General features: G+C 42.9%; 1 protein-coding gene across 3 annotated transcripts in view; it reads left to right on the top strand.

The window, feature by feature from the left end:
• COLEC10 (collectin subfamily member 10) overlaps positions 1-27,737 on the top strand; it is a 35,828-nt gene extending 8,091 nt beyond the window's left edge. For all 3 annotated transcript variants that reach the window (XM_043539154.1, XM_007066262.3, XM_043539153.1), the window contains 5 exons: positions 13,982-14,053; positions 16,526-16,597; positions 20,819-20,872; positions 22,035-22,130; positions 23,600-27,737. In XM_043539154.1, the coding sequence (XP_043395089.1) occupies positions 13,982-14,053; positions 16,526-16,597; positions 20,819-20,872; positions 22,035-22,130; positions 23,600-23,988 (683 nt within the window). In that variant the 3' untranslated portion in view covers positions 23,989-27,737. The remainder of the gene's footprint in view (positions 1-13,981; positions 14,054-16,525; positions 16,598-20,818; positions 20,873-22,034; positions 22,131-23,599) is intronic.
• The last annotated feature ends 239 nt before the right edge of the window (positions 27,738-27,976 follow it).

Genomic DNA, 27,976 nt, shown 5'->3' with positions numbered 1-27,976 from the left:
GTCTCCTTTCAATTAAAATTGCAGCCACTGTGCAACTCAGAATCAGAGATATTTTAAATGGTGGGGCATGCTCCCCTAGGGGGTGCAAGGAATGTTTTGGGGGGGCTCTGGCCAGCCCTGCATGGCAGGGCTCGGAGAGGGAGCACCACCGCCACCCCCTGACTCTCCTCAGCAGGCCACCCAGCCTGTCTGGGTTGGTGGGGGGGGATGCAACCAAAAATTGTAACGCACACAGGGGGCTCAGCTCAAAAAGTTCAAACTCAAGTTACCGCTCGGCCCCCTGAATGTTCCTCCATGCCCCCCAGAGGGGCATGCCCCACAGTTTGAAAACCTCTAGAAGCTGTTACCAAATGGAAGGCAGAAATCTGTGGGGAGCAAGTGACCCCATGTACCCATCCCACACATCACCTCTACGTATCTTAGAAGGGGGTACACGGTAAACTACATTATTTGAACACCACTAATATAAACTAAATATCTTGTCCACATTGTTTCAGCTAAATCAGATCACTCCTGTTCAACGTACGTGTTCCCAGGCAGTTGATATACAAAATAATAACACCGTGACTTCCCTTAAAAGCAAGCATTAACCAAGAGACAGCTCATGGTTACACTAGTTGTTTCTACACTTAGGGGGAGAATACCATCATGTGGTCACTGTTTATAAATGCCTACTTATAGATATAATGATCAATGGCTCCATGGCTAGTTGGCAGCTGGTATCAAGTGGAGTGCCCCAAGGGTCGGTCCTCGGGCTGGTTTTGTTCAATATCTTCATTGATGATCTAGAGGATGGTGTGGATTGCACCCTCAGCAAGTTTGCAGATGACACTAAACTGGGAGGAGAGGTAGGTACGCTGAAGGGTGGGGAGAGGATACAGAGGGACCTAGACAAATTAGAGGATTGGGCCAAAAGAAATCTGATGAGGTTCAACAAGGACAAGTGCAGAGTCCTGCACTTAGGACGGAAGAATCCCATGCACCGCTACAGACTAGGGATCAAATGGCTCAGCAGCAGTTCTGCAGAAAAGGACCTAGGGGTTACAGTGGACGAGAAGCTGGATATGAGTCAGCAGCGTGCCGTTGTTGCCAAGAAGGCCAATGGCATTTTGAGATGTATAAGTAGGGGCATTGTCAGCAGATCGAGGGACGTGATCGTTCCCCTCTATTTGACATTGGTGAGGCCTCATCTGGAGTACTGTGTCCAGTTTTGGGCGCCACACTACAAGAAGGATGTGGAAAAATTGGAAAGAGTCCAGCAGAAGGCAACAAAAATGATTAGGGGACTGGAACACATGACTTATGAGGAGAGGCTGAGGGAACTGGGATTGTTTAGTCTGCGGAAGAGAAGAATGAGGGGGGATTTGATAGCTGCTTTCAACTACCTGAAAGGGGGTTCCAAAGAGGATGGATCTAGACTGTTCTCAATGGTAGCAGATGACAGAACGAGGAGTAATGGTCTCAAGTTGCAGCGGGGGAGGTTTAGGCTGGATATTAGGAAAAACTTTTTCACTAGGAGGGTGGTGAAACACTGGAATGCGTTACCTAGGGAGGTGGTGGAATCGCCTTCCTTAGAAGTTTTTAAGGTCAGTCTTGACAAAGCCCTGGCTGGGATGATTTAGTTGGGGATTGGTCCTGCTTTGAGCAGGGGGTTGGACTAGATGACCTCCTGAGGTCCCTTCCAACCCTGATATTCTATGATTCTATGGTGGTCACTGCAGCACATATCAGACTTGATCTAGGAGCTCCTGTTGAAGTCAATAGGGGCCTCACCGCTGACTTCCACGGGATCTCAGTCAGCTCTTTAGCATATCATTCTTTCACCTCTAAGACACTTTGCAAATAACTGAGGCCAAATTCCATGCATCGGCTTATGCAACTGAACCCATGTAACCTAACTGAAGTCAATAGAATTGCCTAGGGTGTGAATCAGCCAGGAACTTAGCCCATAACAAAGAGATATATCTTGCAGTGGCAGTTCTAAAACATTTATTCCAGGCAATGGCTATTGAAGCTCTGACTGCTGCTTCCTTGTTAGGAATTCATTATATTTCTCCGTAGGCTACAGAATAGGGGAACAAATGCAAGTGATTTATAGTTTAAACAGAAAAGAGACTTTATCAACACAAAAACATTGCTGAAGGCTCATTTGTTTTTTTGATGGATTATTCAAATGAATGTTGCTTAAAGTACCATTTTTAATCATCACATTCATTTCTTTAAGATTGAAGCCCGATGTTTAATCTTTGCTGAGGCAGTATAAACTCAGGGAGCTACAATGAAACCAGAGGGAGTGGTACAAGTTCGTTTAGTTATTATCTGAATAATGGAAGCGTACACGCTTGGAAGAGAGAGTTTGGCTTACAATAAACTTTGCAATTCAAATATGCCTGAGTTGGCTATGTCTACACTAGAGACCTTGCAACAGCGCAGCTATACTATTGCTCATGTAGCCGGTCTGCCACATAATGAAACCGCCTCCGATGAGTGGCGGTAGCAGGACAAGCTCTCCTGCCAACACAGTGCTGGGCACACTCCCACTTATGCCAATATGTCGCTCAGGGGCGTGGTTTTTTTATGTTTTGCTGACATAAGTGGTAGTGTAGACATGGCTTAGTGACACCATATCATGAATAGAGCTAGGATATACCTCCAGGTCTCAGACTTGTTCCCTTGGTCTCATCCAGCAGGGGCTAGGAGCACTCAGTGTAACTCAAGCCTAGTAATGAGCGAATCCAGCAATTGTGATGTTCAGTCTCTGTTGTTCTTGGCCTGAATAATGGGTTGGCATGATGACACCAGAGGAGGGGAAGAACAAAAGGAGCATATTGAGGGGATGCTTAATGCTCCTCAGAACTAGAATATTACTATTTCCAAAGGACTGAATGGCTCAAGACTAGTAATTGGACATGGAGCTCATCACCTTTAAGTCACTGCTTCAAATCTCCTGCCAAACAGGTGACAAATGACCATCTGACAGCATTCTATACTCTATGGGAGATGAATCTGTGGTCTCACTTCAGTTCCTAGTGGACAAGAGCCCATGTTAGAAAAGTCACAGGTGGCTTTTACTGGCATGACAGCCTTATCTGCAGTCCAAGTGAGAATCTAAAGACTGAATGGAACAATGTCTGAACTTCCCCCTTACCTGTAGACAAGTCTCTCAAGGTCAGTGATGAGGCACATTGGCCAAAGAGGGCATGAGAAAGTTTGCAGTACTGCTGCCCACACTGTACCTGACCTGTGACTAGAGGACTCCAGACACCAGGTATTCTAGCTGTTAACAGCACTAAATCCACCAACAAAACTTTCCTACTGTATTTCTAACTGCAGTATCTCAAATGAAGGCTTCTATTGCTTTTAGCACCGACATTATTTTTCTTTAAAAATGCTGTATCTGTGGGGCAGCCTGTTTTCCAGTCTTCAGAAAATAGGCAACTCTCCAGCTTCCTAGTCAGTTTGCCCACATTTAATCCTTTTACCATCTCCTTTCCTCTTCTAGTGGCAGGCATCATAGCATAATTTATTCTGCTGAGAGATCACACAATATGCTGGGCAATCACTTTGTAGCTGTGCCACTCACAGGCTTTGTGCCTCTCCTCTGACATAATCTACCTTCACCAGAAGCAGGTGCACTGAGTGCCTCAGACCCTATGGCTCCACATTAAATTGAAGCTGTACTGGGCACTTGCATTACTTTAAAGTCCACGTTTCCTACAGGAAACAGCAGTAAGAACTTACATTTTCCCATGTGCTCCGTGTGGAAACCTTTGTTCAAAAAGGGCCAGTTTTCACCCAAAAATTATTTGCTCAAAACATTGGTAACTTTTTTACACTCATAACAAGAGATGTCAAATTAATTACTGAGGTAGCACAAGGGGATATGAGTAATGGGGTGAAAATAAATGAGGGGAAAGTTAGGCTGAATATCAGAAAAAAAGCCTTTATGACAGAGAGTTATTAGGCTCACAGGGAAGTGAGGCAAAATGAGGCCTTGAAAAGTTGACTGGACAAACACTAGACAATGTACTGGAGGGAATGATTCTGCAGTAGGGATGGACTAGAGGGCCTAATAAATCTTTACCATCTTTAATTTCTATGATAAAGCCCTTGAGTTAGTATCTATTAGAACTGTTTGTTATTAATAACTTAATAGACATTAAAGCCTGACCTCTAGTGGTCATGAATTATATCTACAATGCATGTTTTAATGACTGACTAATTTAGTATTCCTGTTTGTTTTCTCCATCTTTCTGTTCACACACCCTTTTTTCTACTGTTAGTGCGTACAGATCTGTTATAATTTTTTAAAGTACTAAATGAGCAGATGACCAACCTCTGCATGCATGCTAACACACACACACACACATGCACACACACACACACACACATACACGAAGAAGCAGGCAAACTTCAACTGGTTTCCAGTTTCCCCTCCAATCTAAAACTCAGCTCAGGTTTGCAAAGAAGGCTACTAATCCTTTTGATGAATTTGAGCATGTTACTGCAGTAACATAGCATAATTTACTGTGGTCCCACCTTTCTGAGAAGGTTTCATCCCTGATAAATTCTAATAGGGTTCTATACAATTTCTTCAGAATAAACCTATAGAATGTCATCAAGATTGATGACCTCTCTATAGAATCTGTAAACTCACCGATGAAATTTAACAGCAGATTATAACCTCACTACAGAATTCTGTATTTTGGGCCAAAATCTCTATAAGAATTTGAAAACTTAGGTCAACACAGTGATTAGTGATTTTGGATGCCCAACTTGGGAGACATTAAAGGGATCTGATTTTTAGAAGGGCCGAGCACACACTCTCTGAAAATTAGGTTAAGGTGCCCCAACTTGTACCCCCCAAAAATTCAACATTGCTAGCCAGTTTTGAAAATTTAGGCTACTATTCAGGATTAAAAATTAGAAGACAAGAGCCAATTCCTGGATTCAGTTGATGCCCTGAAGGGGGAAGACTACCCTAACTACACACATAGTAGGCAACTTAAGAGGAAAAACTGGACCTTGCGTACAGTCCCAGACAGAAGCAATGCAAACACCGCTGTCTCTCACTTGGTTTCACTGAAGACATCAGCCCAAAGCAAAGCCCAATGGATGCAAACCCATACAAAAAGAAGCCAGGATAAAATTTGCACAAACCTCTAATTAAACAACCCAAGTTTCATCCAGTTTGAGCAATGAGCCTCTGAACTGGACATTGTGATCCGTACTGTTATTAGTGGAATGTGGTTTCTAGATTGATGTGGTTGTTTATGCATCATCAGTAAAAATTACACAGAAAAAAAAGTGTTTCATGAGAACAGTGTACGGAGCGGTTCCTTAAGCTCATGTTACAGCCAGTGTGCACCAGGTCACTTTATTACCCTCCTGACATCTCTGTCTGATGAGATAAAGTCACTGACATTTCCCAGACAGCATCTGTATTAATCAAGTCTAAACTAGTAGGACACATTGAGCCAAAAAATTTCCACAGAAACCTTCTGGGATCGCTTCTACTGCTTCTTTCTTTCTTTCTTTCTTTCTTTCTTTCTTTCTTTCTTTCTTTCTTTCTTTCTTTCTTTCTCTCTTTCTTTCTTTCACAATAGCCTGTTCTCTCACACCCCATACCCTACATCATCACCAAGGGACGTTTACGGAACTTTAAGCCTCCCTTGGTTTTTACAATCGTGACCTCTCTTGGTTGCCTTGTGTCCAATGGTTCCTTCAGTGTTCCCTCACCTTTTGTACTTTCCTTGGCAGTCTCACAAGTTTCCATCCTTGGCCTCTTCCTTTTTTCCCTGCACACCCTCTCAGAGTGATACCATCCTTTCATACAGCTTTAGCTACTATCTCTGAACTGAGGCACCATAAATCTTGCTCCCCATTTCTGGGATGTCTCACTCTACCCAGTCCCATATCTCAGTCTGGATGTCGCACCATCAACTTAAACCTAACCTGGCCAAAAGTGAACTCCTGGCCTTTCTTTGAAACCCTCCTCTCATTTCCCCTCATTCTCTGTCACTGTTAGATGCATCATGATACCAGGGGTAATCTTGGTCTCCTTCCTTTCCCATGCCTCTCGCATCCAAATCCTATCACTTCTTCCTCAAAGACCTGACCTTTACTTTCTGTCCAGCCCATTACAATTCTCACCCAGGCCCTTATACTCTCCCATCTTGATGGTTATAAGCTTTTCTCTGTATCTTCTGACCCCCCACAGTGCCCTCCTCTAATCCACATAAAATTAGGCCACTAAAATCAAATTTTATGCCAATCTGATTACATCAACTCCTCTTTGAACCCTCTACTAGTTCCCCTTTTCCAGCATATCAGGTGCAAGTTTCTTCTCCTTGCCTTCATGACCCTACTTCTACTACTTACCCAACTTTGTCTCTTATTACCTCGGTAGGACAGCGGCAGGCCTGGTTTCTGACAGAGACTGAGATTTTCCAGAAGCAGATTTGTGTAAACACAATTACTTAGGATGACATGGGCAGCAGTACTAGAGAACACCATAAACCGCACTGTTGGCTGCTTTTACTGTACAGAAACACATAACAATATAGATCTGCCTAGGTTTTCATATTTCTAAAGCATCTTGTCACCTGGTATCTGGGCAAAAACGAACGAATGTCAATGTTTTAATGTGTCAAATCATGTTTAAATAATACATCGCATTTCTCTAGAGCTTTTCATCCGAGGATCTCTAAACACTTTACAAAGTTAACATTTATCAGCATTGTACACCCAGGGTAGCTGGGGCAGTAAGGGCCAAATTCAGAACTTGATGACTACCCCACTGCAAATGAGACCAGAATCTGGCCAGGAGAATTAACCAAGATCAAATAGTGATTCAGGGTAAAATCAGAAATAGAACCTAGATCTTTTGAGTTAAAGTGTATGTCTACACTGCTGGGTCTCTGGGACCTGGGTTTGTGGACTTAGTGTTTCCAAACCCATGCTTGAGCATCCACCCTGCATTGTAAACATAGGTTTACAGTTACTGGACCTTGGTCTCACAGCTGTGCTAATGCATCCATACTGCACTAAGCAGACCTTTGGACTCGGGTCTGTGGCTTGCACTATGCCCACACTGCAAAATGACAGGGCTTGGTCCTGAGTCACAGAGGGACATGAGCTCTGACCCAGCCCCCTGGCAAGATCCTAGGACCCAGGTCCTGAGTGCTTGATGACCTGACTCAGACTATTTGTCTGTGGACAGAAGAGGGGGTTGGGCTAAAACCTGAGTCAGAGCCTGGAGTTCATGTGCAATACCCCTAGTCTCAGTCTATAAGCACTGGGGGCCTGATTTTTCAAAAGTGCACTGCACAGCTGCTATTGACTTCTTTTGGAGGTGGAGGTGCTCAGTATTTCTGAAGACCTGGCCCTAGACCATGCCAGCTCCCTAAGGTCTCAATCCAAGTCCTATAAAGTCCATGGGAGTCTTTCCAGGAACTTCAAAGGGAGTTGGATTAGGGCCAGGATGAGAATCTGGACTGGAATGAAATCTGAAGAAGGATACAGGGAGTTTCCCTCTAGCAATATATATATATATATATATATTTTTAATGTTTTCCTTTAATTATTCTGACAAATGTTGCTTGTAAACTCTCTGACATGGGTCAGTGCTTCAAAGTAACATTTACTGTGGTCTCCGGTACTGCTGTCCATCTCTCAGCCTTACTTCCTGAGCTTACTCAATTCTCTTTCTGGAAAATCTCAAACTCTGTCAGAAACCAGACCTGCCACTGTCCACTTTTCCTGCTGAATATATAAATGACCTTACCACATCCCATAGGCTGTTCTAACCCGTGTTCCCTGTCAGCGCCTCATATGTTTGAGCTAAAAAACCCTATAATTTCAGAAGTTACTTTCATCCAATTTCTTACGTATTTGGAATCTTGAGAGCTCTCTTTCTCTCTGCTGTACTCCGCATGTAGTATATGTGCATTCTTTTAACAGAATATCTACCTGAGCAAGGTGATATATATAAACTCAGAACATGAAGGGCCGGATTCTCTTATCACGTACACTGTTTTTACATCAGTGTAACAACATTAGTTTGACTCCCCATGCAGACCAATGTAAATCACGAGTCTGTGGAGTAACATTATGAGGGCAGTGACAGGAGAATTAGGCCAAGAGTTACACCTGTGTAAAACACATGTAAATAAGAAGAGAATTGGGCCCAGTGTGTAAATGTTTTTTCTGTTATTTACCAAAATATCCCACCCAGAGGCCCAGGTTCTCAGCATAGCTCTATTAAAGTCAACACTAGCCAAGGATCTGGCCTATCGATCCTCATGGAAATCAGGAGTAAAGCTGGTGAGGAATTTTTGTTTGGAAAATACCAATTTGTTGAAACAGGTTTCTCCAGGTGGAACCAAAGAGCCAGAGACGGGAATAGCCAAGTTAGGGCCCTCACTTGGCATGTGGGAGACCTAGCACCTGATTTGTAGCCAGATCTTCATCCTGAGTCTCCCGCATTGCTGGTAAGTGCCCCATCCACCGGGCTATTGAGGCAATCTCTCCTGTGCCATTGCAATCTCTCCTGTGCCATTGTATAGCTAATTAAACATGCGGGGGCGGAGGGGGGAGGGGCGAGAGCAAAAGTGATCACCGACACTGTCGCCCAAGGGCTCGGACAATCATCTATGCTGTGGGGAAACCCAAGTTCCAGTCTCTACAGCCCCATGGGATGTAATCATGTATTCAAAATGAACAGCTCCAATCTGAGAAAAATAGATGGTATAGCCTGATGGGTTAGCTTGCGTGGGATGAAAGCAGGGACTTGAAGTGAGTTATTGGCTATTCAAGAAATGGAGCGGGTGTTTCTCTCTTTTTTGTGCAATGGGTTTTTTTGGTGGGGGGAAGGGGTGTTCTCACCTCCTCAAACACATTTCCTGCTGTGTCCGTTTCATCCTGGTGTGGAACAAACAAAACTTTCAGAAACTTTGAAATTCTTTGCAAACTAGGATGATTGTTTTCCAGCCAGTCCTAATCAGCAGTAACTCTACTGAAGTCAATGGGTATACACTAGGAGTTCTTTAAACTCTGAATGGGTATAACTGGGCTTCTATCTACTAACTGGGAATGGGATAGGAGTGAGAGGAGAACAATAAAATGATATTTTTTTCTCTTTAACTGTTATTTCTATATTGGCAGTGCCCCTTTAAATTGCACAAAGGTTCTACTGATTGGTAATGCTCAAGCCACTTTCTTGGGACTGTTTTGTTTTTTACCTCATTCCTTGTCAGTTACAAGAAGAGGTGATGTGATGGTTGTTAAAGGTCTCTAAGTGCTTTTTTGTAGCTTTTGCTCTCCTGGTTCACACAAATGCAAGAAAGCTGAGCAACTTCCTGTTCAGTATGTTCATTTTAATAGCTTTGTATTTTAAATTAGTGACACATGGCAAGTGGATCAATTTGGTGGAATACCAAAAGGGTACAGAAGACATAACCGTGCTTCAGCGTGGTGCACTGAAGTGCCAACACATAGGGGTAGAAGAAAGTCACCTCTGGGCAACCGTAGTTTAAGGAGACAATTGGTTAATTGTGATAAAACTGAACCTACTACACAGCCACCTTTGCCTCCATCCCTGAATACCACTAGGAGCAGCTCAGAATGTAGGCCTTAGCCTGTAAGCTCCTCGGGGCAAAGACTCAGTCTTCTTTTTCTGTAAAGCAACATGTACTGTACAAAGAAAAGCAGTGGGATGTTAAAGTGACAAAGAGTCCTGTGGCACCTTATAGAATAACAGACGTATTGGAGCATCAGCTTTCATGGGTGAATACCCACTTCGTCGGATGCATGTCATAGGATGTTCTGATCTCAATCCAGAGTTGTGATTCAAGCCCCTCTCTGATGTGAACATAAATATCATTTCCAATGTACAGGCTGAAAGAAGGTAAGGGGATAAAAAGACGCCGGTGGCCTGTACATATTAAATCACAAGAGATGATGAGGGACTTGCTCATTTAAAGAAATGCATCCATCCTAGTCCTTCCAACACAGTAACAAACCACAAGAGGGCAGCATCACTTAAGACTTCACATTTGAAAAGGAAACCACCACAATTACTCCTGTTCTTTTTGCGAATACTTTCAAAAGAGGAGCGGGGGGAAGCAGGGGACTTAAATTCATAACTCTGCTAGATACTAAAAACCATGGGCTGAACAGAGACACTGGATTTATGGCTTAGTACAACAATCTGTAACCCACTAAGCCCCTTGTTTTGGCCTATGACTATAGAGCCACTCTACATTGAATGGTCCCTTACAATATGTGTTAACTACTTATTATGCTAAACAATCTGTTTGACCTTGCATTTTGTGGTGATGCTGGGAGTTCCTTTCCCAGACCTGAAGAAGAGCTCTGTGTGGCTCAAAAACTTGTTTCTCTCTCCAACAGAAGTTAGTCCAGTAAAAGATAGTACCTCACTCTGCTTGTCCTTACTTCCTCGTCCAGGCTTTCCTTGCTTTACAACAGCCCATCTACAAGTTAATTAACAGGGGGAATGGTATGGAAAGTAATCAGAATTAATATTCAACCGTTATAATCTCAAAGCTCTTTACAAAGGCAGGCAAGTATCATTTCCCCCATTTTCTAGAGAGGGAAACTGAGGCACAGTTTAGTGAACTGACTCACCTCAAATCATACAATGAGTTGCTGGCAACTCTCAGTCAAGTGCCCCACACAAGATCACAGTTAAACCATTGACAGCCCAGAACTCTGAATGCATGCTGCTCATTAGGTACTCTGATACAGAAGGAACCATTGCAGCTTTTCGTAAAAAGAAAAGGAGTACTTGTGGCACCTTAGAGACTAACCAGTTTATTTGAGCATGAGCTTTCGTGAGCTACAGCTCACTTCATCGGATGCATGCATCCGATGAAGTGAGCTGTAGCTCACGAAAGCTCATGCTCAAATAAACTGGTTAGTCTCTAAGGTGCCACAAGTACTCCTTTTCTTTTTACGAATACAGACTAACACGGCTGTTACTCTGAAACATTGCAGCTTTTATCACTCTTTGGGAGGACTAAGGGAAAGTACCTGACAATGACACACATTCTACGGAGCAGCGACCATCTTTTATTATGCGTGCACAGTGGCTAGTGCAGTGGGGCCGTGATGCTTGATTGATGGCCCCTAAACACTGCCACAATACAAATAATGCCAACATTCCCACTAAGTCCAGGGCTGGACCCAAAGGCTGATCTGGATCTCTAAAGGGCCTAGCTTCCCGACCTGTATCTGTATTGGCTTTATGAAGCACCTTTGCAGAATCACTGCAGAGATCTTCAAGATAAAGGTTCTTCAATGGTCCCTTATTTGCTAATTGAAAGCCATGGCATTTCTGTATTTGTTTTGTGACAACCAGTTTTAAAAATCCAAAACAATGTTTATGTAAATGAGCATAATCCCCATCCAGCATATGCATGGCAGGCTCTTGTGCAAAGCTACCTTCGGAGTGAGTTGAGGTTTGTCTTTATTCTGCTACCTAAGCAATTAATTAACTTAAACAAATCCATGGGCACGGACTGTACTTACTTACTGCACTCACTGACAGTTTAGCACGTTCCTCAGCCATATTTCCTCCCAGGCTGTTTATCCCCAGGAGTTCTCGTCCCTCCCTCTAGCAGATGTTCTCGCTTTAATCTCAGCTTGACACTCAACCTTTTATTTTCCTTATTTTGAGCTAATGAGCGCTGGTCTGGCTGCTGGCATAAATCACCAGAGTCCCAAAGCTTGACATGCATCCTGTCAAAGCTGGTCTCAATTGCATATCACTAGTTTATTCACAGAACCAAATCTAAAAACCTGCCTCATATAAAGAAAGTGCAAACTTCATTTCTCTTTTGGCACCATCAGGTATAGTTCAGAAACAAATGATATGAGATCAGAGCAGGGCCCAACTTCCCAGCTTATTTCCCACATTTTCATTTGGCTCACTTGCTGGTTGTATTATTGACCTCCCTATCACTGACAAGGCAGACTCCATTTTTCTCTATTTGCTGCGATATGTAGCTGTGTACATCAGAGGAGAAGTTTTTGGTTGTTGTTTTAGTTTGGGGTTATTGGTTTTTTTCCTGCTCCAGACTGAGCCTCAGGAGATCTGGGTTCAAGGCCTACTTCCGCCCCAGACTTTTTGTGTGACCTTGAGCAATTCAATTATCCGGTGCCTCTGGTTTCCATCTGTAAAGTGAGATTATTTCTGCCACCATTTGTCTGCCTTGTCTACTAAGAGTGTAAACCGCTTTCCTGCAAGGCTGTCTCTTACTACTGTATGTACAGCACCCTGTGTGCAATGAGGCTGTCATAAATATAAAGAGAAGGGTAAACACCTTTAAATCCCTCCTGGCCAGAGGAAAAACCCTTTCACCTTTCACCTGTAAAGGGTTAAGAAGCTAAGATAACCTCGCTGGCACCTGACCAAAATGACCAATGAGGAGACAAGATATTTTCAAAGCTGGGGGGGGAGGGGAGAAACAAAGGTTCTCTCTGTCTGTGTGATGCTTTTGCCACGACCAGAGCAGGAATGCAGGTCAGAACTCCTGTAAAAACTCAGTAAGCAATCTAGTTAGATATGCTTTAGATTCTGTTTTGTTTAAATGGCTGATAAAATAAGCTGTGCTGAATGGAATGTATATTCCTGTTTTTGTGTCTTTTTGTAACTTAAGGTTTTGCTTGGAGGGATTCTCTATGTTTTGAATCTGATTACCCTGTAAGGTATTTACCATCTTGATTTTACAGAGGTGATTCTTTTACTTTTTCTTTAATTAAAATTCTTCTTTTAAGAACCTGATTGCTTTTTCATTGTTCTTAAGATCCAAGGGTTTGGGTCTGTGTTCACCTATGCAAATTGGTGAGGATTTTTATCAAGCCTTCCCCAGGAAAGGGGGTGTAGTGCTTGGGGGGATTTTTCGGGGGGGGGGGGGGGACATTTCCAAGTGGTCACTTCCCCTGTTATTATTGTGAGACACTTTGGTGGTTGCAGCGTTTAACCTAAGCTGGTAAGAATAAGCGTAGGGGGTCTTTCATGCAGGTCCCCACATCTGTATCCTAGAGTTCAGAGTTGGGAAGGAACGTTGACAGGGACCCTGGTCTTACTTGGGGTATCTATGTGATACGGAAGTAAAGTTCAAGGAACTTACTGCTATGGACTTTCCCTGCAGACAAATTTCAGAGGCATGTGTGGGAGTATTTGCAAAACACAAATTTTACATTCAGACACACATACAAAACCTGTTTAGAGTAACAGCCATGTTAGTCTGTATTCGCAAAAAGAAAAGGAGTACTTGTGGCACCTTAGAGACTAACCAATTTATTTGAGCATGAGCTTTCGTGAGCTACAGCTCACTTCCACAGTATGCATCCGATGAAGTGAGCTTTAGCTCACGAAAGCTCATGCTCAAATAAATTGGTTAGTCTCTAAGGTGCCACAAGTACTCCTTTTCTTTATACAAAACCTGCTGAGGGTTGATGGGTTGACTTACTGGGATCTACGGTTTGCTCTATTCCAGTTTCTACAGCTATCGATCTATCTACCTGAAGGTCTTATCCTGCTGTCCATCACCACAGTATCTGAATGCCTTCCACATAAAATCACTAGAAACAGCAAAGGCCCTAGTGCACTGTGGTATTTCTACCTTTTTGGAGTCACAGCTCTGCTTGGGATAGGCCTTTATTTTGTTTTTTGGGTGGTGAGGGTTTAGAGGCAGAAGGGAATGTGAATGTCATTGTTATGGTGGGAAGGTTTTTTCAAAGCAGAACGTATTGCAGCATTTCCAGAAGCCGGTCAGACACTGGCTGGACCTGCTCTCCTCTGAAGTTTGTCCCATATATATCCACTGTACCTTCAGAATGACAACTAAAGAAGCCAGTAGCATCAGACAGTCAATTTTACTTTTGGAGAAACACATGGTAATGTTTATTGGACTGTGTGAGCTGGAGCATGATGTTTTATTTTATGCTTTTTAAGGGGATGACGGTGAAAAAGGAGATCAAGGGGAGGTTGGAAAACATGGAAAAGTAGGCCCCAAAGGACCAAGAGGTACGTGTGGTAGTTTTGACAGTATTAATATAAGAATATTAATACAAATAAAACAGAACAATATGCCAATTGCTAGTAATGATAATGCTTAATACCTTGGACTGATGCTGTACCAAGAGATCTCAGAATATTTTATAAACATGAATTGATTAAGGCTAACAACATGCCAGAATTACTATTAATATGGGTATTACTATTACTGTGTTATACCATAAGAAAGTCACAACTCATGATTGACTGAAAACAGTTGTGTGACAGGCCAATAAGTTTCTGTTGCTGACTTCCTTCTATTGCGGCAGTTCATCATGACTGAGGCGTGTGGAAGATTGTTAGCCGATCAGATCACATATGCACATCTTGGCCTCACGGCTAGTTCATCAAAAGTAACCTGGGCCCTAATTTAATCTCCTCTTCAGAATGTGAACGAGAGGAAAAACTGCAACATGTCTGAAATGCATGGCTATGATGGAGGGATTTCCATTTAGCTCTGATTAGGAACATTCAAAGCCACATGTAACAATACATAGCCTGACTTCATATTTCAACATACATCAAGGTTTTATTGTCCCTTGAGTCAAATACCGCCTTAGGTGAAATCTAGGCTAAGAGTTACCTCTAGGTCAATAAATCTTGACATTTATCTCAACAGAAGCCAATATCTGTGGAATTTTCAAATTTACAGATGAGCACTGATGCATAGAGGCCCATACCTCAATAGTATTTAGGCTGCTCCCATCCATTGAAATCAATGGAAGGTAGGAGCCTAAATATCTGTAAGGATCCGGGCCAGAGAGACTAGGTGAATTACCTACGGTCAAACAGCTGTCTCAACTGGGACTAGAGCCAAGGACTCTCAGCACTCTGCTCTATTAGACACACCCCCTCCTTGGATAATGAACAGTACAACAGCATTCAGAGGCAGAGACAAGTGCTGCTAATTACAGAGTTAGAGTAAAGCTTATTTGGGTGTCCCATCTCATACTTTAACCAGCTGTTTTTGCAATACTGATGCATACACATGTTCATTCTCCCATTTGGCAATGGGCTAAGTATTTCAGGGTGCTAATCCGTAGCGTTGTTTTACATTTCATAGCTAGAATATTTTTAAAAATTCTATTTACTAGCTGTTATAATGAATACATCCTCTAATTCTGTATATACATGGGCTACATAGGACCATGCGTGACATTGCTTCAAATCATAAAATAGTGACTGGAGCAGAGCAGAAGGAAAGGGATCAGTTAACAAGTGTGTTTATTAAATGTTTTTGTGGCATTAAAGTCATATGTGCAGATGCAGAGCCCAGAAAACTAGGAGCTCATAATTTAGCCAGCCAATTTGCAACATAAAACAATGGCAAGTATAAAGGTGTGTATTACCATCGGAAAAATCCTGTAGTGACATTCAGCAAAAACACTGGGCCACATTTGGCAATCCTGACTTTTATCACAAGTAAGGACTTCAGAATTTGGTAAAAGAAGTCAAAAAAATACTTGACAGGGGTTCTCAAACTTCACTGCACTGTGACCCCCTTCTGACAAAAATTACTACATGACCCTAGGAGTGGGGACCGAAGCCTGAGCCCACCTGAGGCCTGTCACCCCAGGCAGGGGGGCCAAAACCGAAGCCCGAGGACTTCAGCCCCAGGCAGGGGGTCAATAGCCTGAGCCTTGCTGCCCAGGGCTGAAGCCCTTGGGCTTTGGCCCCAGGCACTGGGGCTCAAGCTTCAGCTTTGGTCCTGGGCCCCAGCAAGACTAATGCCATCCCTGGTGACCCCATTAAAACAGCATCATGACACACTTTGGGGTCCCGACCCATAGTTTGAGAATCACTGAACTATTGGCTATGGATTAGCTCTGTAGCATAATTAATATACGAATAACTAAAATGGCTTTTAATCTGTATTTTCAATATAAAAGATGATGCCTCTGGGTATGTCAACTGAGAGTTTTAATATAACAGTTCTGAAATGTCATGCTGTTTAGTCCATAGTACAGGAGGTCAGAACCATCCATTAGTAGTCGTCCTAATACCTCCAGACACAGGCCTTGCAGTGCTGAGCAGACAAATCCCTAAATACATTTAAAATTCTGGGCCAGGGAGACTGAGCAGGAGGGGGAAGGATAGGAGATCCTCTGCATAAAATCAATGGGAATCTTGTTTAAATCTTTTTTTTCCAGCATGAAAGTTACATTTCTGATGCCCGCTAAGAACTTGTCAATTACAGTCTGACAAGAAGGATAGAGAGCTTAATTTTTGGCCAGCACATTGCGGGACCTCCAAAGCTAACGGCATGAGCTGCTATGTCACAGACTCATATTCCCTGTGGATCGGCCCAGAAGAGGCCCGGTAACACACATTGCTTGATTGCACTTGCACACCTTCAAAAAGTAACAAATCATCTAAAGAGTTAAACAGTGTCCTCTGGACAGGTTGAACCATTCACCTTCTTTTCATTGCTTTCCTTTTCAGGAAACAAAGGAGCAGTGGGGGATAGTGGGGATCAGGGAATGATTGGGAAAATTGGCCCAATTGGTGGCAAAGGTAATTTATTGTTTCATGTTACTTTTTTTGTGTGTGTGTGTGAAGGTACATATTCAATTATGACATGATTTGAATGTTTTTAAGAATTACAGCTATTAGGTAAAAATAATTCAGCTTCAAATAATGTCTGGTTTATTTTCCCCAAATATATTTACATAAGCAAATTGGGGATCATGATACAGTTTGGTGTGTGTATGTTCTAGCTAAACTAAGAAAGCTGATCTCTTTTAGATTACAAAATAAAAAGCACAGGCTGAAATCCTGGCTTCAATATGGCAAAACTCCCATCGACTGCAATGAGGCCAGGATTTTACCTCCTTGCTTTCAAAGCCAAGGATCATGAGTCAATATTCTGCTGCTTATTATTCATGCCTAATGTCTGGAGCTAACTAACCATGTTGGTGTGCAAAGGGCAAGCTCCTTGCAGGAGACCTAGATTTGGCAGTGATTTTAGGACTCATGTTCTGACACCAATTCCTTAGTCTGAGAGCCTGTCCCCTGTATATCAAGGTAGAATATAACTACACCTGTCCGACCTGTCAGAAGAGGCCCTCAGTTTTCCTAGTTGCTTCAGTAGAAACCTAGTTGTGGAAGACTGTTATTTCAGTCACACACATCTACAAACTATACACAAACAATTATAAGTTACTGTATAAATACATCAATAAACATACATGTACCCTCTTTATTCGTATTGTTTGGTTTAACTTCCACTTAGGCAGGAGGAAAAGGAACGACACTTTTATTACAGCGGAATAGAAATTTGATACAGCTACATGACTGCCTGATGTGCTGTGTGGTTTAATTTTTACTATGGCTTGGAACAACCAAACATAAAGTGCAACGCCTGTGTACTCAGCTTTATATTAGTGTGTGATTCCTGGGCACTAGCACTGTTTGTGTTTGTTTTTAAGACAAAAGAACACCAAAACATTTGTTTAAATAATCTGAAAGAACTATATGGATTTTGCAAGAAAATAAGAAAAAAAGCCAAGTCTAACTTTTGGCTTTGCATTACTGAGTCTCAACCTACAGCCTTTTTGAACATCAATTCCTATTGGCTTCAATGGGAGACATGGCTGAATAAAGAGATCTGCGCAAAGGGAACGGAGAGCTGCTTTAGACCTCTGCTGGGGATTCTCCTGACACAGGGGGAATACCCACTTGGTGTAAAGCTACAGTATGCTCCCAAGAGTAGGAGCAGGCAGGAGATGGGTAGCGGGAGGAGTGGTCCCTAGCTGACTGATGTAGACCACGTAATTGAGAACAGTTGGCCCTTAGGCTCCTAGACAAAATTAAGGGAGCAGAAAAGTGGCTTAGATCTCCTCCGTCCCATTGACTTCAGTGGAATTACTCCAGATTTATACAGCATTTGCAGAATTTGACCCCAGGGACAGATTTTCAAAGATATGTAGATATTTAAGGATGCAAGTAGGCACCTAGTGGATTTTCAAAAGCACCTAAACATGTAAGGTGCCTAACTCCCACTGATTTCAATAACTTGCTAAGATGCTTTTGAAAATCCCACTAGGTGCCTACTTGCATCCTTAAATATCTATATATCTTTGAAAATCTGACGCCAACTTTTTAACTCAGTCCAGCTGTTTGTCTAGCATAGTGACTGTTACATTTACACCGCCTCTGATGGTCGAGAAAGAATTATACCATCTGTTTGGAAGAAAATGAGGAAACAAAAAATAAAAAATGTGGTTCTGTTTCCAGAAGCAAAGGCCATTCAAGACAGATGGAAGAAATTGCTGTTGGTATTAGGGTTCAGTTTATTGCTTTAGGTGTTCCAGGTGTTTCCTGTCACAAAACTGAGGTTATATCCAGACCAAGAGATGAATGTATTTTATCGTGCTAACTTACCATATGTCTATGATGGGAGCAGACAGTGGGAAAGAATTTTTGGTATCCCAGGTTAAAAATAGAAAAGGTCATTCTGAAAATGGGGGAACTGGCTCTGATGCCAAAGTATCCCATTCTTTATTATCAACATTTGTCAATAATTTGTCCACAGCAAGTGATTCTTTAATACGGCTCCTTATGCCATTACAAACAACAGCGAAGATCTTCAAAACAGTGACTGGTGTTTTTGCGTGCCTCCGTTTCTAAGTGACTAATCTGAGACACTTTAAAGGGGCCTGATTTTAATGAACATCCACCCTCTGCAAATTAAGCCCCTTTAAGGTGCATCAAATAAGGCACCCGAGAATTGTGGTACCCCAAATCACTAGTCATTTTTTGAAAATGTTGACCAATGTCTATTATTGATTTTCATGAGATAAGAAGTCAGTAGTGTTATTATGTATTTACACTGATGTAATTTTGGTTTCTACATGGCAAATTACTGTGAGAATCTACAGAACACTGGAAGTCCTTGAGTGTAGCTTAGTGTACTAGGCTTTCAAGTGGTAATAATCAGTCATACTTGGGACTTTCACAGCTGTGTCCACACAGGGATGTTGATGTACAGCAAGCTGGTGCACTGCCAGTTTGCACCCTGGCTTGCCTAAGAGCACTAACTGCCCATAGAATTTAGCTTTTACTAGTGTGACAAAGTTCCTGCTCTACCTTGGTGGGTCTTGCGCTTATTGCTCATAATTGGCGGATTTGCTCACCTTGGAGCTTCACGGCAGCCCTCAGCTTGGCCGTTTTTCTGAATTCACAGTCCAGGTCGACTCCTCCTGTGTCTGACCAGGAGTTGGGAGGATTTGGGGGGAACCCGGGCCCGCCCTCTACTCTGGGTTCCAGCCCAGGGCCCTGTGGAGTGCAGCTGTCTAGAGTGCCTCCTGGAACCGTGACAGCTACAACTCCCGGGGCTACTTCCCCATGGCCTCCTCCCAACACCTTCTTTATCCTCACCATAGGACCTTCCCCCTGGTGTCTGATAATGCTTGTACACCTCAGTCCTCCAACAGTCCGCGTTCTCACTCTCAGCTCCTAGTGTCTCTTGCTCCCAGCTCCTCACATGCACACCACAAACTGAAGTGAGCTCCTTTTTAAAACCCAGGTGCCCTGATTAGCCTGCCTTAATTGATTCTAGCAGCTTCTTGATTGGCTGCAGGTGTTCTAATCAGCCTGTCTTAATTGTCTCCAGAAGGTTCCTGATTATTCTGGAACCTTCCCTGTTACCTTACCCAGGGAAAAGGGACCTACTTAGCCTGGGGCTAATATATCTGCCTTCTATTACTCTCCTGTAGCCATCTGGCCCTACCCTGTCACACTAGATATATTAATATTCTTCAGTATATGAACAGAAAATCCAAACCCATTCATGGTTTAACGCTATAGAGTATTAGGTGCTTTAATGAAATTTTCCAGAATTTCCATCTCTCTGTACAAAAGGGAGTCAATTATATTTAATTAAAATGTGTGTAAGCTCCTGATGTCTTCCAAAAAAATACAACTATATGAAGGAAAAGAAATAATGTAAAAATACATGGTGTGAAACTACAAGATAGAATTAATATTAAGCAGGGTTTGAGCTCTGAACTAAAGGTGCTATTTAATCTACCAGAGAGCGCCGAAATGAATTTTAAATAAAGTCAGGCAGTTTTCTGATTCAAATAATTATTAGTGACTTTGAAATAAAGCTGCTCACTCATCTTTTTGTATTAGTACATCCACTTAGATATGGATCATTTGAATGATTTTCAAAATATGAGAAACACAATCAAAATAAAAAATATCACATTTCTATGGATTTATTCTGAAATGAAATGAGGTCCCCTACCTACCTCAGCTAGAGAGCCGTTTGCCAGCTGTGTGCATTGCTTAATGCATCCATGGAAATTCACTGGGTTTTGTCAAGCCAGCCTTATCCTGTATCTTAATTTTACATGATGTAATTCAATGCAGTATGGTCTCAGTCCTGCAAGATACTGAGAGAATTCCCACTGACTTGCTGAGGGCTTTCAGCATCTCATGATCCAGCTATATAAAGGACATTGTGCAGCTCCCCCTTAAATTGAGTGGGTACCAGGCACCAGCCACCCACAAGAAGCCTGAGCTATCAATTAGACAGCTAGTAAAGTGTTCTCCTTCTTTTCATTCACCAGAATTAATCATAGAGTGTTTGATTTGGCACATCTGCTAGAACAGCACATCAGTGTCCTTCTGCCAAATGCACACAGCTAATACATTACTAAATAAATTTCCAACGTGTTTTTCAAACATGCTCTCCTGAGACATGTGAACATATTTTTTTTCTTCATTCAGGTGACAAAGGAGTCAAAGGTTTATCTGGGGTGTCTGGAGGGAAGGGAAAAGCAGGTACTGTATGCTGGTTATCCCCTCATTTCCTGCACTGTGTCTTTCTACTAAGGATGGTTGAACCTGCTGGGGTCCTGGGGTTTCCTGACATTTTGTAAGTTTGGGTTTTCACAGAAAAATTGAGATCCATTAAATGTTTTTCATCCTTAATTTAAACCCTGTTTCTTTATCGAGATTTTTTTTAAAACAAAATATGGATTTCTAACTAAATGGCAGCTTAGGCTGTGCAAACCATAAAGATTCTTGTGAGAAATTAACTGCATCCCTCGTCTTCCTGGGAGTACCAGAAGAATGAAATAAAATACACAGCACCCCAGAGGTCATATATTATCAGGCCCAAACACAACCCAAACTTCAATGGTTTCAAGTTGTGATGGTTGTTAATTATTTCTACTGCACCATAAGTGCACAAGACAGTTTATTGACATAATCCCCCCCTCCAAAAAGTTTCCAGTTTAAGGGATCCATGCTCTTTTCTATGTCCCTGGTAGAGAAGAGTCTATGCCTGAAAAGGGGGAGTGTTCCATGTCTGTGGCATGTTCATCCCTTTCTCTGACCTCATAGAAGTTCCCCACCCCAACTCTCTGGAGCAAGAGTAGGGGGAGCTAGGAAGCCAGCTGGTCTCCCCTGGATATACCCAACGCACAAGGGCATTAATAGATTAAGTGGAATTAATAGATCCCAAGACTGTGTTAACTTGCCCTGCTTTGACTTCTCTGCCATAGGGAGATAAAGTTATAGGGCCAGCTGTGATAGGAGGAGTCCTGGCCGGTGGATCACAGAATAGATATGAAGGGCAGAGGATATGGCGATTAAGGGGATGAAACCTCCTACATCTGGAATGGGCCTCCCCTACCCCAGGAAAGAATTGTTCTTTTTCAAGATCAGAGATATCTAAGTGGGTGAGAAAAATCTAAACCAAAACATCAATGAAAAGTTACAGTCCCATGTTAAGGAGGCACAGTCCAGCTCCCAGTTAGGTCAATCAGAGAGTTATCATCCATGGGTGCAGCACTGGGGATAAAGAGACGCTAGCTTGTCACAAGTCAGCAGTAAGTCTTCTAGAAGGTTTGACAGCAGTATCATGGCAGATCAGGCAGTACCATGCACCCCCACCCGCCCTTCCCAGCTGGTGAATCAGGTGTTTTCTGTGTTGTATCAGGCACGGTCTGTGACTGTGGGAGATACCGCAAAGTTGTTGGACAACTGGATATTAATGTTGCTCGACTCAAGACATCCATGAAATTTGTCAAAAATGGTAAGCTTCATTATCATTTATTTTACAGTTCCCACCTTTTAATTCATTATTATTATTGTTATATTAAGGTATTGCCTAGAGGCCAGGGCCCCCTTATGCTAGCCACTGTGGAAATGTATATAAAGAGACAGTCCCTGCCTCAAAGAGCTTCCCATCTAAGTGTAAGATTATAGACAACAGGGGGATACAAACAAAGAGGTAAAGGGTGCCCCAGGGACCAAGGAGATGATAGGTACTACCATGGTGGCACTGGGCACAACACACCCACTGCCCAACCATTGTCGAGTTTGTAGTAGGCATCACAGCAGAGAAGAGCTAAGGTGGGATTTGAAGGAGGACAATGGGGTGACTTTGTAGATATTTACTAGGAGCTGCGCCCAAGCTTGAGGGGTGGTCAGGGAGAAAGCACAAAGTTGCTTGTTGGAAAATGTTAAAAATATAATTAAAGGCCTTCAGCTCCGATTCTCCACTGCCTGCCACCTGGGCTAGTCACTTCCACATGAGCAGCAATCAGGGTGATAGCACTTTATAGCCACTTTGACTACCGTGACTATACAAGGAACAAGTGTGTGCCAGTCTGCTCCATGGTGTACAAGGGAAAAGGAGGACATGAGAAACCGCCTGCCCCTTCCACCCTTGCACAGTAGCTGGGTGCAATTGGAGTCCCAGTGCTCACGCTTTCCTAGTGCGCCTGGGGTGCCAGACACCCGAAAGGGGGTAAGCATGGATAATGAGGAAGCATGCTTGTGGTCAGAGTTGCCCAAGCATGCAGTTGGGGAATGTGCTGTACTCCCTGAAGAGACAGAAGAGTGGCTACTCTGCCCCAGCATACCTGGGAGCTCTGGGTAGGATTCCACACTATGCACAGTGCAGGGTAGTGCTTGTATGGCATGATTGAACCCTCAGAGGCCTGATTATTAGAGATGCTGAGCACCCACAGCACCCTTTGTAGTCCATGGATATTGTGGAGACACAGCAGCTATGAAAATTGGGCCAAATTCAAAGCTTAGCTTTAGTCACCCAGAACATTGGCCTCCACTTACACTGAGAGGGCCCTAATGCTGTTAGCGTTCTTGCTTTTGCTTTCTGGAGCACTATGCTGGCATCTATATTAAGTCACAAGTGAAGCGAATGTGATGATCTCCTCTAATTGCCCAGGCTTGTTTGTCCATCTGGCAGGACATGACCTGAGAACCACTGCTGCAGAGAGGCCCAGAACTGAAATGCCAAGGGAGATGCCAGGCATTCAGGACTGAGGAGCACTGTGCCTTGCCCTCACTTGTATAAGAACCATGCCATCCTCATTAATATCATTCCCTATTCAAGCCTTCATCATTGTCACCAGAAACTCAGTTGTGGGAAACCCATTTCCCCGCTTTATGGGCTATTTCCACTGTTGTTCTGTTTAAGGAGAGGCTCGTGTACATTTTGAGAGACCGTTAATAGGATGTTTGTTTTTCTTTCTAAAGTAATAGCAGGAATCAGGGAAACAGATGAGAAATTCTATTACATTGTCCAAGAAGAAAAGAGCTACAAGGAGGCCATGACCCACTGCAGGATCAGAGGGGGGATGCTGGCAATGCCGAAGGATGAGGCAACCAATGCACTGATTGCCGACTACATCTCCAAGAGCGGCCTCTTCCGTGTGTTCATTGGGGTGAATGATATGGAAAAGGAAGGGCAGTTCATGTATGTGGACAACACCCCACTGCAGAATTACAGCAACTGGAAGGAAGGGGAGCCGAAAGACGTGTCTGTGCATGAGGACTGTGTGGAAATGCTCAGCACGGGAGAGTGGAATGATTCAGAGTGCCATTTGGCTATCTACTTTGTTTGTGAATTCAAGAAGAGAAAATAAAATGCCAGAGTGCTTGCCAGGCAGCTTCTGGACATGGAATAATTCCTCCTGATTTATCAATTAGAGCGGATGCCCTGGGCAGGGCTAAGAGAGATAGGGCCTGATGCTGCACTCACATACACTGGTGTAAAGCAGGAGTAACTATGTTTAAGTCAGTGGCGTTACACTGGTGCATGTGGAGTCAGAATCAGGCCTGCAGAGGGCTTCCTAGCTTCCCAACTCATGGGGAATCTCAGTGATTTGTGGTTTAAAGTTCTTGGGCTAAATTTAGAACCAGCATGAGTGAGTCTGACTCCATTGATGGAGCGACAGTATGTGAATAAGGGGGAAAGTAACTGGTTGAACAGCTTATTGAAATGTTGCACAAACTCCACCGAGGGAGAGAGTGTGGCTTTTAGCCACACCAGCGCTGCACTGGGGGTGGAGCACAACCACAACGCTCCACAGGCAGCACCAGGTGGTAGACTGCACCAGGGAGGCACAATATTTTCTGCAGTTCCCTGGTTGTGTTCGAGAGTGGAGGCGTACTGTGCAACGTCCCTTTCAGAGCTGCCAAAACCCTCTTCTACTGCCCCTGTGGTGCCTGGATGGATATATTGGCTGGTATGGAGCATCGCTCCACCTGCTCCCCACTTCTCCCTGCCCAGTTGTTCTGAGATAGTGGTTACCAGGCCTGGGACTCCAGGGGGTGCTGGACCACTGCAATGTTCAGCCTTTTTCTTTCTTCAGGGGTTGGCTGGCTGTGGGTTTTGTTGGTTTGGTTTTTGGGTTGGGTTTTTTTAATTCAGCCACTTGGGGGCTGGGAGGTGAGCACCAAAAATGTTTTCTGGTCAGCTACCTGGCTAGGGCTGCTCCTGCTTGCATGAGCAAGTGGTCAGCAATGAAAGCGAAGGCTTTGCTATCCGATCCCAGCTATTTATTATTCTACTTGGGCATTTACCGAAGAGGCCAGATTTTGATACCCTTGCTGGTGCTTCCTCCCTGAGTACTCCTGGCGAAGTCATTGGGGATGCTCCAGGCTATTTCTGTAGGAAATAATCCAAGATCATTTGGATATCAAACTTGATTTTAACCCAGATTTTAAAGGTGTTTAGGATATAACATTTTAAAAAGTGATTTAGGCCCTTAGGAGTCTTAAGCTATGTCTACACTACCACAGTAAGTTGACCTACGCTACGCAACTCCAGCTATGTGAATAACGTAGCTGGAGTTGACGTACCTTAGGTTGAGTTACCACGGAGTTTACACCATGGGGGGTCGACGGGAAAAACTCTCCAGTCAATTTACCTTACTCTTCTCATCAGGGGTAGAGTATGGGGTCGACTGGAGAGCAATCTGCTGTCCATCTGGCATGTCTTCACTAGACCTGCTAAATCGACCGCTGGTGGATCGATCTCGGCGTGTCGATCCAGGCTGTAGTGTAGACCTGCCCTTAGGGCGTGTCTACACATAAACCACTACAGTGGCACCACTGCACCGCTGTAGCACTTTAGTGAAGACCATACCTACTCTGCTGAGAGGGCTTCTCCCACTGGCGTAGGTAATCCATCTCCCCAAGGGATGGTAGCTAGGTGGAGGGGAGAATTCTCCTGTTGACCTAGTGCTAGCCTACACTGGGGATTAGGTCAGTTTAACTGCGTCTCTCGGAGGGGGTGTGTGGATTTTTCACACCCTGAGAGACATAGTTATACCCAAGTAAATTCCTAGTGTAGTCCAGGCCTCAGTATCATTGAAAGTCAGTGGGACTTAGGATGTTAGGTCACTTTAGAAAATGGAACTTAGCCATATAAGTCATTTAGGCCTTGCAACACGGAGCAGAGCAACATCTAAATAGCTTTAGAAATCTGAGCCTTTGACTTACGACCAAGCCCTGAGCTGGGGGTGGGGCATATGAAGTGGAGGAAAGAAAGAGAAAAAGAAATGATTTGTTGCAGGGTCAAAGCATGATGTGTGGGAGACCTGACTTGGTTTACAGCAATTCCATTTGAGTTCCTTATTCAAATACATGACCAAATCAAAACAATGGTAAGACATCTGAACAACTGCTCTTTGGCTAGCGATGAGTTAAAGTAATCCAGGAGCATGCTCAGAGCTTGGGGAGAAAAGCAGTAAGACAGCCTTCAGTTGTATGGCCAAGGATACAGAAAAGAGAAGTGAGCCAAGAACTAATTTGTGGGTATCTTCTATCCTCAAAGAGTGCAATGTCATTTGCTAGTATTGGCTGATTACATTGAAATCATTGTCAAATACACCTCTTTCCTCCTGTTCCAAGGCAGTAACATTTGTGTAATCTTTTCCTTTATAGAAAAAAAGAATTAAATGTAAAAATATCCTACCTGTGCATTCATGCAACGTTATGGTTAAGATTTGGTCACTAACTTTTTATTAAAGATAACCAAAATTTAGGGCAATACAATTATTTTATTAATGTATTAAAAGAAAGGTTGACAAGACAAAAAGTAGGTGAAAACGATGGAGTTGAGACTCAGAGTAGTTTAGTTACAGTACAGTGGGAACACCTAAAATGTTCATTCTGCTCCTAGAGATACTCACGATTTCACAGCTATTCCCTAATTTTGGGAAATAGATGTTTAGGACAACCACTAGAACTGGAAATGTAGCGAGAACCGGAGTGAACTCTTAAGTGCACCTACTGTAGATTTTTACATACACTGTCTATAATGTGTATACAGTAAAACTTATACCCATGATCTTTTTATTAAAATCGTTTTAGCCTGTTTGGCCCATCTTTCCTCAAACAGTTCAGCCATTAATCTCAGACAGGCACTAAATCGTTCCATTTCCCCTCATTCTTTTATTCTGTTTGACCACGTGTTGCCAGTTGGTATTTGATTTTGCAGCTACGGTGATGGAATACATTTCTTGGCCACAGTCAAAAGACTTCTAAACAGGTATCTGAATTTGTTTAATTTCAAATAAGATCTTAAAGATACACAAGTCAGAAAACACAGCCATTATAACAACCACATGACATGTACTAAGACAACTAACAACACTATGTTTAGTAATAAAAATAGCACCTATGATATGAGGGAAGTAGAAAAGTTGCATTTGCTTTGGAAAGCGCTGGTCTGGCTTTTCTGGCTTTTCTGTGCTTACATTTTGCATTTAATTCCTATTTAGTGTGATCAAGAATGTTGTGAAAGAAGGAATGAGCAGGATCAAAAGAAAGGTATAATGTTTGTTGCTTTCTGTTTGCACGGGAAGTGAGAATAACATCTTGTAAAGGTATTTTGAACTCTTCCTGTTTAATCTCTACATACCGTGAGCCTGACTCTGCAGTCATCCCACCCCACCCTCTTCAGAGTTTCTCCATGCTGATATTTCAACATACTGAGACAACATTTCACTCTAATTTTTATTCGAAGGGTGGGGCTGGTAATGTGTATGGTCCTGTCTTACAGACAACAGTGGCAACCCAGGAGAATAGTAAAGCAAACTAAAGAGAAACCACAAGGAGGATTTGGTGGGGTGAGAGGAGCGTGCATATTCTTAGGCTCTGATTCAGCAAAGCACTTGTACAGTGCCTAACTGTAAGTGTGTGTTAAAGTCCCTTTGAAGTCATGTGTGTGTAAGTGTTTTGCTGAACAGATGGATTTAAGCATGTGCTTAAAACAATCCAGTGCTATTTATTCTTTTGGTCTTATTATTTCAAGTGTAGAATGATCAAATACTATTTAAAGTAGACAACAATTAAATAAATGTATCCTTTAAGGTTTTGGAAGTCATGAATCCTGTTGCGACTATTTCCTTTCTCTACACAATCGAAACCTATTTTATCTTATCTACAATTCACCAGTGAGCTGACCTTTATTGGCTCACCTATTTCCCAGCTTTATGAAACCTTTACAACAGTGTTATTACTTTTAGTTACTTACATAGCACCAGAGGACAGCACACTAGAGCTTTACAACACATGCAAGTACTATGGAGGCACTGCACTTCACCAAGCTGCTTACCATCCAGA

This window comes from Chelonia mydas, chromosome 2, assembly GCF_015237465.2.
Source record: "Chelonia mydas isolate rCheMyd1 chromosome 2, rCheMyd1.pri.v2, whole genome shotgun sequence".
Classification (NCBI taxonomy): Eukaryota; Metazoa; Chordata; order Testudines; family Cheloniidae; genus Chelonia; species Chelonia mydas.
Note: the sequence above shows the minus strand (reverse complement) of the source record. Positions and strands in the feature narration are given on the sequence as shown.